At 34.0% G+C, this 15002-nt stretch overlaps 1 protein-coding gene across 2 annotated transcripts in view; it reads left to right on the plus strand.

Annotated features, from left to right (window-relative positions):
* The window catches only part of VCAN (versican), a 115554-nt gene extending 106646 nt beyond the window's left edge, over positions 1-8908 (plus strand). For both annotated transcript variants that reach the window (XM_082374667.1, XM_082374668.1), the window contains 3 exons: positions 1818-1962; positions 7081-7263; positions 7410-8908. In XM_082374667.1, the coding sequence (XP_082230793.1) occupies positions 1818-1962; positions 7081-7263; positions 7410-7537 (456 nt within the window). In that variant the 3' untranslated portion in view covers positions 7538-8908. The remainder of the gene's footprint in view (positions 1-1817; positions 1963-7080; positions 7264-7409) is intronic.
* The last annotated feature ends 6094 nt before the right edge of the window (positions 8909-15002 follow it).

Below are 15002 nucleotides of genomic sequence, written 5' to 3' on the forward strand. Positions count from 1 at the left end.
AATAAAATCTCTTAACTCACTGTTTCAGCCACAGACTTATTTTTTTTTCCCCCTTGGTTTTTTTTTTTTTTAATTTTTATTGGAGTATAGTTGATTTACAATGTTGTGTTAGTTTCAGGTGAACAGCAAAGTGAATCAGTTATACATCCACATATATCCACTCTTTTAGATTCTTTTCCCATATAGGTCATTACAGAGTATTGAGTAGGGTTCCCTGTGCTATACAGTAGGTCCTTATTAGTTATCTATTTTATATATAGTAGTGTGTATATGTCCATCCCAACCTCCCAATTTATCCCTCCTCCCCCTTTCCCCCTTGGTAACCATAAGTTTGTTTTCTACACACAGACTTATTTTAAATTTAATTCAAGGAAAGACTAATAGATCTGTAGGCCCAGAAGAAACAGTCACATTTGCCATTGTCACATAAATCTGAATACGTATTTCTTTCATATGAAGGAAATTTGTCTCCACCAGTCTGGTCAGCATTAGATGTGATTTAAATGTGACAGTAGGCAAAGCATATTGGGAAAGCGATACCCAAGTTGAGCCAGAGAGACAGTGAACAAACATGTCCCATATCACATTCTAGTTAAGAGACCGGAGGCTAGAAAGCTTCTCTCTTATTTATGGTCCAATATTATTTTCATCTCACTAAAGTTTGTTATTTTTGAATAGGCATAAGGACTGTATTTTTCATGTAATTATTGGTTGATACGGAGGTCACATTTTAAGGTAACAAAAAATTGAATGTAAACCTAAAAGTCCTGGGTGTTTAACATTGCTAAGTTTCAAGTTGTTCCCAGTCTTGCTGGATTACTGTAAGAGATAATGCATACCAAGTACCAGAAGAGGGCTTCATTCATTACTGGTGCTGAATAAAAGACATGTATTACTGTGATGGAAAGCAAAAGATATTTCTGGTTATATGTCATTGCCCAAACTAGGGAATCAAAAGGTATCATCTAAAGATGTAGATATAAAGGTAACCAGCAGAAAAACATCAGGTCAATAAAATTCCTTTTAATTATCTGAACACACATTAAAGAAAAGCAAACATATATTTATAGTAAGACATTTTTTAAAGCATTATCTTGTATATTAATATGCATAAATGTGATAAATGTTCCTATTAAAACAACTTCCAGATTAGATCATAAAACAAAACACAACTGGATGGTGCACATAAGAATCATATCTAAAACAGAATTACTCAGAAAGGTTGAATATAAAATGATGGGCATAGGTATATCGGGTAAACAAAAAAATAAATATAGCAACTATATCAATTTATATGTATATCGACATAGCAAAGAATTTGGATGAAAACAATTACATTCAATAAGACGAAGGTACTTTATAGTGGTAAAAATATAAAAGAAGGAATGACCATTTTATTGCACTATAATCATCTCTACATAAAATTATATGTGCACATAGGGTTTGGAAGAAAACATGACAGATTAGAGTGACGAGATTATGAATTTTTTTCTCTAGTTGTTCCATTTCCATTAATGCTGTTACAATTAATAATAATGACATGGTTAAAATCCTTAAACTGAGCATTGATTCCTTAGATATATCTCATCGCCAAAGGAAAAAATATATATATTTGTTGAAGAGAGACTTTGAGATATATACATTTTCCACTCAGAGTGTAAAAATCTTTTTCTGTACCACCAGAATTATTTCAGCTAGATGGTTCAACAGAAATTGTTGAGTCCATTCTAATTTAATCGTGCAGTAATGGCACTGTCGCTTTTATAATATGTTTCTCTTTGACTGTCAATAGTTACCTTCTCCCTCCATTTTTACAGCAATATGAGAACTGGAGGCCCAATCAGCCAGATAGTTTCTTTTCTGCTGGAGAAGATTGTGTTGTAATTATATGGCATGAGAATGGCCAGTGGAATGATGTTCCCTGCAATTACCATCTCACCTATACCTGCAAGAAAGGAACAGGTAATGATTACCCCATTAATAATGTATACTTAATCTGCATTTCAATTATTAAGTAAATTCAGGAAGAATAAATGTCATTCTTTAAGACACAAGCTGGATGTCATATATGGCATCTCTTATTGCTCTGGAATGGTTTACTTTTTCAATATAATTGAAAAGTTTGTTTTCAGTAATGTGTTCACCTTAGATTTCAAGTGCTTAAGATAACAATGTAGCATTTATGTAGAAAAACTACCTGGCAGTATTTTTAAGAAAAACAGTTGCCAGCCCAAGGGCCTATAAACCTGTTTATTTTGATGAGGAGAGCATTAAAAAAAAAAAAAAAAATTAGTTGTAGAATAAATAAATAAATAAATAAAATTTTAAAGAAACAAAAAAATTTTTAATTAGTTGTCAACAATAAAAAACTGGTATGTATCATAAAATAACGTGAAGTTTTTATTTAAAAAAAAAAGAACACCTGGTGCCATCTGGCCCATGTTCAAATTTATCAGTGGTTTAAATACTGCAGCTGAAAACTACCACCCTCCCTTGGTGGGACTGTGGTCTCCAATTCATTGCAGTCCTCATTCAGACCTTTCCTCCTTTTTGGTTAAGTTCCTGGTCTTTATAGACACTTGAGTTTTTCACTCATTCCCTTAGAAGCTCCATCTGTACACATCAACCATAGCACAAAAATGCCATCCTTATATCTATTGTTGAATACCTTCAAAATATGATACAATAAAAACATTTATAATATGTTTATAAGTTAATAATATAATGAGAATTGCTTAGTTGATATTAACCACTTAAAATTAAGAAAACTGATTTTTGAAAGTGTTTATCATTGACCAATATGTTTGAATTCTAAGGCACACTGTATAGACTTCTTCCTTTAAAAAATAGGAATTCCATAAAAATTTATAAACCTATTTGCAATTGATAATGGTGTTAGAACATGAGTATTTAATCTCTATACCCAGATTTTACCCACCTCAATTAAACATACAAAGTACAAATGCAAAATACAAAATCCATTTGACTTATTTTTGAATATAAAAATAATAAAACTAATAATACACTCTATAGATATTTTAGGAAAGACAAACACCACTAGAGAAATTCTATCAAAAGAAAGAGAACAGTAAGATACACAAAGCTGAGATGAAACTCAGCTGTTATCCATGACTACTATACTCTGCCATTCTCTTGTCTAAAGCAGAATTTATACTGAATATCTTTTATGTGTGAGCAGCTTTCCTGACTATGTACGTTACTTCCGCACTTATGCGATGGAACTTGTGAAAACAGCAAATCAAGTTATTTGCTCTTTTCCCTGTTTCTAGTGTAAGAAGTCTTTAAAGAACTGTTTGTCTTTATCCAAATGCCATGTTTGCCCTCTTAGATCTCCAAATGTTCCCTGGAGTCATGCTTTTCATTTTGTGATCCAAACATTCTTTTATTTCCGGTGTTATTTTTTCCTATGCCAGGGTTTATTAGCAGCAGCACTATTAACATTTTGGGCCAGACAGTTCTTACTTGTGGGAGCTGCCCTGTGCGTTGCAGAATGTTTAGCGTCATCTCTGCCCTCTATGCACTGAATGCCAGTAACATTCTCCTCCACTCCACATCCTCCTTTGCTTTGTGACAACCATCCATGTCTCTAGCCATCGCCAACTATCCCTGGGAAAGGAGGGAGAGGAGGAAAACTGCCCCAGGTTGAGAACCACTGCCTTATCTAAAAAGGATTCACAAAAGTAACATCATGGTAGACATTTCCCAATGGGGAAAGATTTACAAAACATTAGGTCTACCTCATTAAAGGAGAAAAATAAAACAAAACAAAATGATTCATATATTTTATCTCCCTACTGTCTGATTTTTATTTGTGTAGACTTAATTCTTTGTTAATCAGTACTCTGGGGAATGTTACGAATTTTATAAATGTCTGTAAACTTTTATAAATGACACTTATTTTTCCTTTCAGATATTTTAGACATCTTTAAACATACAGACCTAGGTCGTTTTAATTAAATACTTGCAAAGAAGGATTATATTATATATAAAAGACTTTTTTTTAAAAAAAAAAACACCACCTCGTTGCATACTATCTACACATCTTTGGGGCATCCTGCAGGTTCCTTCCAATCCCATCCATTTACTTCCCAAATCCAGCCATAGATAATGACTTAATACCCTTTCTTTTCTCGTTAGAATGATCACATATGCTTGTATCTGTAAACAAATTGTTTAGTTTTGCACATTTTTGAACTTTAAGTAGAATCATACTGTTTGTATTTTGTGCATTGCTTTTTTTGTTCAGCATTATGTTTGTGAGATTTATCCATGTTGATGCATGTAGCTGTATTTCTTCATTTTGGCTGCTGTGTAGTATTACAGTATATGACTATATAACATCTTATTTATCAGTTCTCCTGCCAGTGGACATTTGGGTTACATTCAGTGTTTTCACTATTATAAACAATGTTTCTACGAATATTCTTGAACTTGTTTGTGGTAGATCTCTGCAAGTTTCCATAGGGTGTTTTTCCAGGAGTGAAGTGCAGAGTCATAGGATAAATGCACCATCAAATTCACTAGAAAATGCCAAATTATTTTCCAAAGTGGTTGTACCAATTGTCACTCCCACCAGCAATGTGTGAAAGGTCCCGTTACTCCACATCTTCTCCAACATTTGATATTAATGGACTTTGAAATTTTTGCCAATCTGGTGGGTATAAAATGTTATCTCTTGTGATTTAATTTGCGTTGTCTTGGATACTTCTCCCTGGATATCTTTTCACATACTTTTATTTATAGCTCTTCTTTTTGTAAGGTTTCTGTTCATGTCTATTGTGTATTTTTAAAAATTGATTGCTTCTCTTTTATATATTGATTTGTGAGAGTTTTTTAAAATGTCCTGTTTATTAATCCCTTGAAAATTATATGTTGCAAATATCTACTCCCAGTTTGTAGCTCGTCTTTCCCCATGGCATTTTTTAATGAACAGAGTTCTTCATTTTGTTGAATTTTCCTTTATGGTTTAAACCTTTTTGTGTCTTAAGAAATCTTTACCTATCCTAAAGTCAGAAAGCTATCCTATGTTGTTTTTAAATGTTTTATAGTTTGTCTTTTACATTTATATATTTAAACCATCTAGAATTGATCTGCCATGGATTCTCTGAGGTAGGGAACCAAATACATATTTTTTTCCATATGAATACCCAATTGTCCAAGTGAAAAAACTACCTTTTCCCCACTGCTCTGCCATGTTGCTTCTGTCAAATATCAAGCATATATATGTGGATCTATTTCTGGTCTGTTTGCCTGTCCTTGCCAGTACCACACTCCCTGAATTATTTTAACTTTATAATAAGTCTTCATTTATAGTTTTGGAAGAAATCTGTATATTGCTTTCCTCTCAAATTTAAAGACAACTTTTAATTTGTCAGAATCAAGTATAATGAGTTATCTAATTGATAATTTTTAACCTTCCGTATCACTTCCATCTCATTCTATCTGATACTTGATAGTATCTGGACCCTAGTATAGACTTTCCATATTACAATAAAAGAAGTGTAGATATCCAGATGGGGGTTTTCATTGAACTATATACATAGTGTAGATTATTAAGTGAAAATGACATATTATTATAGAAATCTCAGTTTATCTTCTAGGAATTTGTAAAAATCAAATACATACACAAATGTTTCTAATTTCTTAGTTATAGATAGTAGGACTTTATAATCTATTTTTAGGTTATGTCTATCTGAGTGACAATTTCTTATGTGAACGAAAATATATGCTTGGATTGTGTTTCATTAAAGACAGTTTTGTTTGCTATGGGTCAGTACATTCTAAGCTGTTTTGTCAGGCAGAAGTAAATTAAAGGAACTAAATATTTAAGTTAAACCTACATTTGTCATTGCAAAAGAATATGGTTATAAACAGCCTTTTGAATATATAAATAAATTTAATATTCGTGAACTTTTGACATCCAAACATCTTGGTACCAAGGTTTCTGGTAATCATCCTCCCATTGAAGATTTGCATTATTTCATGAGAGAATATGACATGCTTATCAGGTGGGCCTCATGATGGCATTCTTAAAGTAAACTATTGATAGGAAATGTCATTTAGGGAAATTATATTGAAGTTAAGTTATATTTTTATTAGAGATATATAGCAAAACACAATCACTTAATAAAAGTTAATTTTTAAAATATATCATTTAAAACAAGTACACTAATATTGAATAAAATTACAAATTAATACAAATTCAGTTGAACCAATTTTCCCAGCTTCTTGAATTTCAAAATTGTGAAGTTTCTTTTACTACTATTTCCTTTTTACTATTTCTACCATCACTAAGTTTGTTGATATACAGAATTTTTTATTGTGGGTTAAAAATGATGGTTATATATTCCAAGATTTACCTTTACTTACCCTGCTTAAGAGTTGAAATTTATATTTATAAGGTAATTACAAAATTGAAGCATGAATACTATGTCCTGACTTGCTCCCTGTCTCTGTACAGAAGACAGAAAAGAGCAAATAAGCATAATTGAACCTGGAGATATTTTATTTATACTGAAGAGTCCGTATTTGATCCATATTTTGGACATATTTTGTCCGCATTTTGAAGCTATGATGTTATTATAGATTGTAAGTTTTTTTCAGGGAAGTGACAATAATTGTTAATTATTACAAATCTATTATTATTTGAAGTGAAGGTGGGTAATAAATAAAAACATTGGGCTGGTGATGAAGATAACATCAACAGGCCACATGGTGGCATGAGACAGGAAATTCCAAATTCCTTTTAATTTGGAATTTTTTTCAGAAAAGTAGCACCTCCAAACGGACAGATGAATGTATGACCATATGCCCTATGGTTCTTTAAAAAAAAAGAAAAAAAAAAGCACAATTCAAGATGACAGAATCTGAGATTCAAACTAGGCCCAGAGCCTTACTATTTAGTTTTGTCTTGAAAATTTTCAATTTCTTAATCTAAATGACTGCTGAAGGTGCTTGATTGGGTATAATAAAGAAGGAAAGAGAGAAAAAAAAAAGAGAAACTCATGCCAATAGAAATATTTAGATTATTTGGAAATAACCCAATTTACTTTTCTTTAGTTGCTTGCGGCCAGCCCCCTGTTGTAGAAAATGCCAAGACCTTTGGAAAGATGAAACCTCGTTATGAAATCAACTCCCTGATTAGATATCACTGCAAAGATGGTTTCATTCAACGCCACCTTCCAACCATCCGTTGCCTAGGAAATGGAAGATGGGCTATGCCTAAAATTACCTGCCTGAACCGTAAGTGGTCCTTTAGAAAGAATGGACAACCATGCTATAACAACTACTAGACACCCTCATTTTACGGCTACGGTATTGGTAGTTTAGGGTATGGAGCAAGTAATATTGTTGTGTTTTCTTTTCTTTCTTTCTTTCCTTCCATGTAGCATCTGCATACCAAAGGACTTATTCTAAGAAATACTTTAAAAATTCCTCATCTGCAAAGGACAATTCAATAAATACATCAAAACATGATCACCGTTGGAGCAGGAGGTGGCAAGAAACAAGGCGCTGATCCCTAAAATGGCGAACATGTGTTTCCATCATTTCAGCCAAAGTCCTAACTTCCTGTGCCTTTCCTATCACCTCGAGAAGTATTATCAGTTGGTTTGGATTTTTGGACCACCATCCAGTCATTTTGGGTTGCTGTGCTCGAAAACATTTTAAATGAAAGTATTGGCATTCAAAAAGAAAGCAAACAAAAGGAAAGAAAATAAGGGCAGAATGTAACCATTTCCAGACTATCTAATTTCTTTAGTTTTCTATTTGCCTCCAGTGCAGACCATTTTATAATGTATACCAGCCTACTGTACTATTTAAAAAGCTCCATTTCAGCACCAATGGCAATGTAAATAAGATGATTTAATGTTGATTTTAATCCTGTATATAAAATAAAAAGTCACACTGAGTTCGGGCATATTTAATGATGATTATGGAGCCTTACAGGTCTTTAATCATTTGTTGGGCTGCTTTTGGTAGTTTGTTTAGGCTGGAAATGGTTTCCCTTGCCCTTTGTCAGCAAGATGGAGGATGGCTTTTCCTGGACAATTAACAAACACAAAGTTTTGTAGGTCACCGCACCATTTCCGCCCTAGGTACAGCCGGCTTCCATGTGTTGCTGAAGCCTGGCTGGCTAATGGGATCCCAACGGAACTAGAGACTGCAACGTGGAACTCTTTTTTTGCTGCATTCCTTTTTCTTCACTTACAAGAAAGGCCTGAATGGAGGACTTTTCTATGACTAGGAGCATTTTTTAGGGGTCAAAGTGCTAATTATTAACTCAACTGGGTCTCCTTTTTAATGGCTTTTATAACACTAACTTGCAAGATTACAGATCAACAACATTTCAAATGGATATAGACCTAGGGTTCTGGAGGGAGGGGGGTTTGTTAAAACAACACACATTCAAAGAAAGAAATTTTGTATATATAACCATTTTAATCTTTTATAAAGTTTTGAATGTTCATGTATGAATGCTGCAGCTGTGAAGCATACATAAATAAATGAAGTAAGCCATACTGATTTAATTTATTGGATGTTATTTTACCCCAAACCTGAACATTGACATAGTATGCTAGTTATTTTTCAGTGTTAGCCTTTATACTTCCCTCACACAGTTTGGAACAATATAATCTAGGTACTCTGTCCCTGATTAAATAATGTGACGGATAGAATGCATCAAGTGTTTATTATAAAAAGAGTGGAAAAGTGTATAGCTTTCAGCAAATGATGTTTGCCCATTCTAAGCAAGGAGCATATATATAGAAATAGTGTGGGCGTTGCTTCCTATTAGGTGGAGTGTATGTGTTAAAATTTCTCCCTATCTCTTCCCACTCTGTTTTCTCCCCTTAATTTGAATAAAATGACTGCTGAAGATGACTCTGAATCATTATCCACTTAATTTAATGTTTAAAGAAAACCCTGTAATGGAAAGAAAGCATTTAGGAGTCTTTCCCTAATTTTAGTTAGAATGATCTTGAGAAGACAACAAATAAAATGCAAATAGAAGAAGAGCAGACGCAACATGGATTCTTTTTCACAGAACCTCTTTTGACTTAGAAGGAACCACAGTAGGCACAATCATACACACTGTCTTTAGGCAAGTTCTCTTGGTTGCTGCATTAAATGTGATCCACCTTTGGGTGTTCTAGAGCACAGAACAGTTCTGTGTCTACCTATTAGGTTTTAATTTTTCCTCTTTCATTACAATGCACATAATACGTTCCTGTATTTATATTATAACGTGTATAGTGTAAAATGTGAATGACTGTTTTTTTTTTTTTTTTGTGAATGAAAATCTAAAAATCTTTGTAACTTTTTATACCTGCTTTTGTTTCACCAAAGAAACCTAAAATCCTTCTTTTACTATACTGTGACTGGTCTGGTTATTTACAACTTTAAACCCTAATGTGCACCAACATTTTTACATTCTAGATCTATCATGAAGTACAAGCTGCTGGCTTGGATGAAATGATTTTATGGCTAGCAGAGAGGTGATTATAAATGTCCCTGCAAAAACTGAGATAGTAATTCTGATAATGTTTACATATACATTCTTAGGCATTAATCTCAAATATGAAGGAAACATGCAATAGGAAAAGTGATAGGTCACACTTACAGAATTCTTCCTATTAACCAGGCCATGTGTTTTATGTGCATCATCTTTCAACAAGCCTAAGAGAGAGGCTGTTAATGTCTGATTGACGAGGGATCAAGCATAGAGAATTCAAGTCATTTGTCCCAAGTTACATAGTTTGTTTGTAGTGGATGCAGGTAATCTCCAGAACCTGCATAATACTCTCAATAAAAACATAAAATATTATGTTCTCAATTGTTATATGTTTAGGAGGTTAATTTGCTGGCTAGAAGATCATATCTGAAAAAAAGATCAGAAGATGTCAAAAACACCAAGTTCCTATCCATCCAGATACTCATCCATCCCTTTATTTTCATTCATTCACTATTACTAAGTACTTACTATGTATTAGGCCCTGTACTAGGCCCTGGATATTCAGCAGTAAATGAGCTAGACAGGTCTGTGCCAATGTAAGATTTTTATACTGGATGCATCCCATGGGAGTTATTTTACAGCCCATTCTATTCAATATCTTTATTGATAATTTGGAAGAACAAATCCATTATATATTCTGCAGTGGTATAGAAGATATCATAAAGGACAAAGGTGAGTGGAAAATTATTCTGAGGTTTCTTTCTTGGAATGTCAAAAATATATGGGAAGTTAGGCATGAATAGATACAGAAGAGATTCTTTTCCTTGCTTAGTTTGTCCTTTTAATGTGCAACCTGTCATATCTTTATACAGAATTTTAAATAGAAATTACCTAAGGGAGTATATAAGAATTTGTATTACTTGTGCATATACACCCTTATTAGATGTTTATAAATCCATCAGATAAATTTTTATTGATCTAGGTGCAAATAATAGAGTCTATGGGATGTTCCATTACCCACAATGCTGGAACAGAGTGAGAAGTTTAAGGAGACTCAACACTAAAAGTCAGCCAGAGGTGGTTTTCTATTCATCTCTAAAAGCTAGGTTGCGTATCAGGGGAAGAAGAGGTGGTCTTCTGCGGTAGCTGAAATGGAAAAGAGGTATGAGAGATTATATCGGGAGGAATACATCATTTTAATGTGATAGCAAGTAGAACTTTTCTGATCTTAAGTGAATTTTCAATTACAGTACAGGAAGTAGGAACTGGATTAGCCTTGAGCTAATTGTGCAGGAGTCATATATCATGCAAAATAAAGTTGTGGAGTTTGAAAATGGACAGAAAAAATATAATAGGTTTCAAAAAAGTTCAGAGTTGATTTTGTGCATGCCTGTGCAAGACTGTCTCCCAAGAAAAGAATCTCCAAGAGAAAATATATCTTAGATAAAAGCAAAAGATGTTATTATCAAGAAGCTAAAGACTCAGTGATGACTTCAACATTTTTTAATGTGTTTCTTTTTATGTTTCCCAGTATTACAAATTCAGTGAAGTGGTTTTTGAAGGAAAAGGCCTGCAGTGATGGTTTTGTACCATTTGTGCATCCTTTCTTTTTTTCTTTTAACTGTGCTGCAATTCCCATTTGCTAAACAAACCAGAATTCACCCAAATGATTCTTTTCTAAAACAAGTCTATATACAAAGTTTATAAAGGTCTTTGAATGAGTCATTCAAGAGTGTATAATCTTTTCCCATTATTACTCATTTCTGAGTGTTTGGATCCCATCTGGACAAGAAAGAGAAAATGCCAAACAAGAACAAGAATGGTTTTTGTTGAGATGTTTACAGAATAGGCGAAGCCTGGGTTTTCATTGGAATTTAAATTCACGGTTCTGAGTCCATCAAATGATCCCTGCTGAAGATTAAAAGTTGATTGCCTTAAGGCAGTAAGTCGTGATTTTTTGATAGTGTGTACTCTAAAATAAAATTTTAAACTATGTATCCATCACATTTTAAGTTGTCAACCAAAATGTTTTTCATCATAAAGCAAAACAATTGTAAAGGATTTTAGTTTTGGCATATTCTAAATATTGCCGTTCTAAAATAAACATGTAACATCACTCTCTTAAATATATTCAGTGGATTCTAAATACCATAATAGTTTGATTCCCACTATCATCCATCTAAAAAATACTTGAAGAAAAATACTCTTTTGATAGTCAGACATTTTATGTTTTTATTTTTGGACTTGCTTTTTTATTTCAGTTCCCCCATGGAATTGTATCTAAATATTATACATTTATGTGCTTGAAAGTCTTCTATTGATTAAGCTATCAACATATATACATCAAAATTTGTACTTTCAAGTGGAAAATTAATTTTGTCTTATGAACATAAACATAAAGGTATAAAAGTTAAAAATCCTCTCCTGGATTAAGTTATCATTGTAATTTACAGATATACAATTGATCCAAACAATATTACACTCTTACAAAATTTGAAAGCTAATTACACAAATTGTAACATTTTATTAGAAATGTATCTCAATGAGATGATTAGGGCTGTTTTTCCCAATTCACATTTCCACGAGTAAATATTACCTAAAACTGGAATGTGTCATGGCTTAGCATCAATTCTATTCCTATTTTATTCTTACAGATTTAAACATTGAGAAAACTTTCTCACTTAAATAAGTAAATGGAAATGATAGTTTTATTATGCAGAGCTACTCAATATTTTTAAACTTCTTTCTGAATTATATGCCAAAAATCATATAGTGGTCTGTCAAAAATTACTTTCAATTACCTTTCAGTTGACATCTCAGTGAAGTCCTTCTTAAATTTTTTTGGTAAACACCTGACTTAAAAAAGGTTTTGATTTGTACACTGTCACCAGAGTCATTCATTTTGATTCGTCCTTTTCTCTGTTGATAATTTTTGCATCCCGTGTCAATGCATCCTAAGACTTAGGATGGATGAAAGGTGTGTTCGATGTGGTGGTTGTTTTTTATGAAGTCGGAGTCTAAAGCCTTTGGTTTTCAAAGTTTGTTTCCTGAAACAACAACATTAACATCACCTAGGAACTTGTAAGAAATGCAAATCCTCAGGCCCTGCCGTACTGAAATAGAAATTTTGGGGAATGAGGAAAGCAACCTGGGTTTTCACAAGCACTCGGGATGAGTCTGATGAATTCTAAAGTTTATGAGAACTGGTATAAAGAAGATGATATCAAAAAAGTTGAAGTTCTGGAAATTTCTTCCTTTTGTGTGCCCATGTATGCCACCCGCTCCCCCCCCCCCCCAGTCTTTATTTTGCATGATACATGACTTCTGGACAATTATCTCAAGGCTAATCCGGTTCCTACTTCCTGTCCTGTATTAAAAATTCACTTAAGATCAGCAAAGTTCTGATCAAGCAACCCTGATTTGGAGACCACTGCTTTAAGATACACAGTCCTTAAAGTATTTTTAGATTTTTAGTACATTATCTATCTGTACTTGTGAGCATGTTTGGTGATTGCTTTCCAAATATTGAATAGGGCCTCTGCATATGCAAGAAAAAAGCGAGAAAAGCTTTCTCTACAGGGAAAGCTGAATAAAGAGGCATGGTTAAAAATAATCATTTCTTAAAAGACAGACCTGAAACAAAGCTTGAAATGAAAGAATTAAGACAAATTTAAAAACTGAGAAATAGAAGCAAAAAAGGTAAGACTTCCTAACAATAGCTAGCCAAGAAAAGGAACTTCAAATTCAGTGGGGAGCCCTAAAAGAGGTCTAGATGGGAGAATCCTTCAGAGTGAATTGATCTATAAATAACTCCAGTTCCTAAATCAGATGACCCTCTCCAATGCCCATTAGCCAGATTGAACTCATCATTCATTCAATAATGTATATTGAGACTTACCATGTGCCAAGCACTCTGCTAGATATCGGGGATACTGTTATAAACAAGATAGGCCAAGTCCCTGTCCTCACTGGAATTTACTGTCTGTTGGGAAAGATTATCAATGGCACTAAAGCAGGAAGAGATCTGAATTCTCAAAATGTTGTTGCTAAAGTCTCCATTCTTGGCCATCTCTTTGCTCTGCTCTCCATCTTCACCTGATTCCAACCATAACCATAGGCCTTAACTCACTCCTACATTATAACTTCCATATCTCTTTCTTCTGTGGGAAAGGTATGTATCCAGCTGGTTGGGTTTCAGAGGTACATTAAGTTCTATATGTCCCAAATTGAAATATTATCCACCCATCCTACTAATTGTCTACACATTTTTTTTTAAACTAGGAGTCTAAGAGTCATCCTGGACTCCTAAGTTATGCCCATATTCAGTCAAGAACCAAATTCTATTAATTCCACCTCCAAAAGTTTCTCATATTATCATCTTCCACAATATCTCATATAGTATCACTGTCTCTAGATGCATCACTTTCAAAATGATCTTTTAAACTACAGAGTATTTTTTCAAATGTGCAATCAGAGCTTGGTGTTCTACAGCTCAAAATTCTCCAGAAGCTATTGTTTACAAAATAAAATTAATTTTACATGCATAGCAAAATGCTTTGGGGGGAAAAAACTGTTATAGATATTATGTGCTTGAGAATGGAGGAACTGATTTAGAAATCTTAAGTAAATCAACAATTAAATTTAAATAATTTAAGTTTTAATCAATTAAATTTAAATTTTAGGGGTTTTTTTCTAATTAGATCAGTTTGGCTTCCTGTTCAGTCTCTGATGAAAAGTCAGGTTCCCCTTGTAGCAACTGTGTACAAGGTAAAAATGGAAGACCAGAAATGTTCTCTAACTTAATGGGACAGAGGGTTTACCCGTCCAGATACACTCTCCACCCTTCTCCTCCAGCTTTGTGCCCTGGGAGATTGACACCCATCTCCACATAGCCCTCTCTACCTCTTATTCCCTACTGCTCTCTCACGTTGACCCTTCAGGACTGAGGGAGTAAGAGCTCTCCACTATTACTGGTCCATGGGTACTGCACTATAAATTGTGATTTCTTTAAGCTGCCCATCTGTATATTAAATAGTCCTTTTGTTAAACTCTCTTCATTTTACCCAGTTTGATTGTGTCGTTTCCTACTGGATTCCTGACTGACAAAGTGTTTTTAGATGCAGCGCTTCAGGGAAATTATGGAAGTAACCCAGTCCCTATCAATCACAGGATGGGCATGCTACATTACAGTCTGGAAGCGACCACGTTGGTTCTCTTGGTTTCTTTTTTTTTTTTTTTTAATTTATTTATTTATTTATTTATGGCTGTGTTGGGTCTTCCTTTCTGTGCGAGGGCTTTCTCTAGTTGCGGCAAGTGGGGGCCACTCTTCATCGCGGTGTGCGGGCCTCTCACTATCACGGCCTCTCTTGTTGCGGAGCACAGGCTCCAGACACGCAGGCTCAGTAATTGTGGCTCACGGGCCTAGTTGCTCCGCGGCATGTGGGATCTTCCCAGACTAGGGCTCGAACCCGTGTCCCCTGCATTGGCAGGCAGATTCTCATCCACTGCGCCACCAGGGAAGCCCCTCTTG

This window comes from Balaenoptera borealis, assembly GCF_965194805.1.
Source record: "Balaenoptera borealis genome assembly, chromosome: 2".
NCBI classification, from domain to species: Eukaryota; Metazoa; Chordata; class Mammalia; order Artiodactyla; family Balaenopteridae; genus Balaenoptera; species Balaenoptera borealis.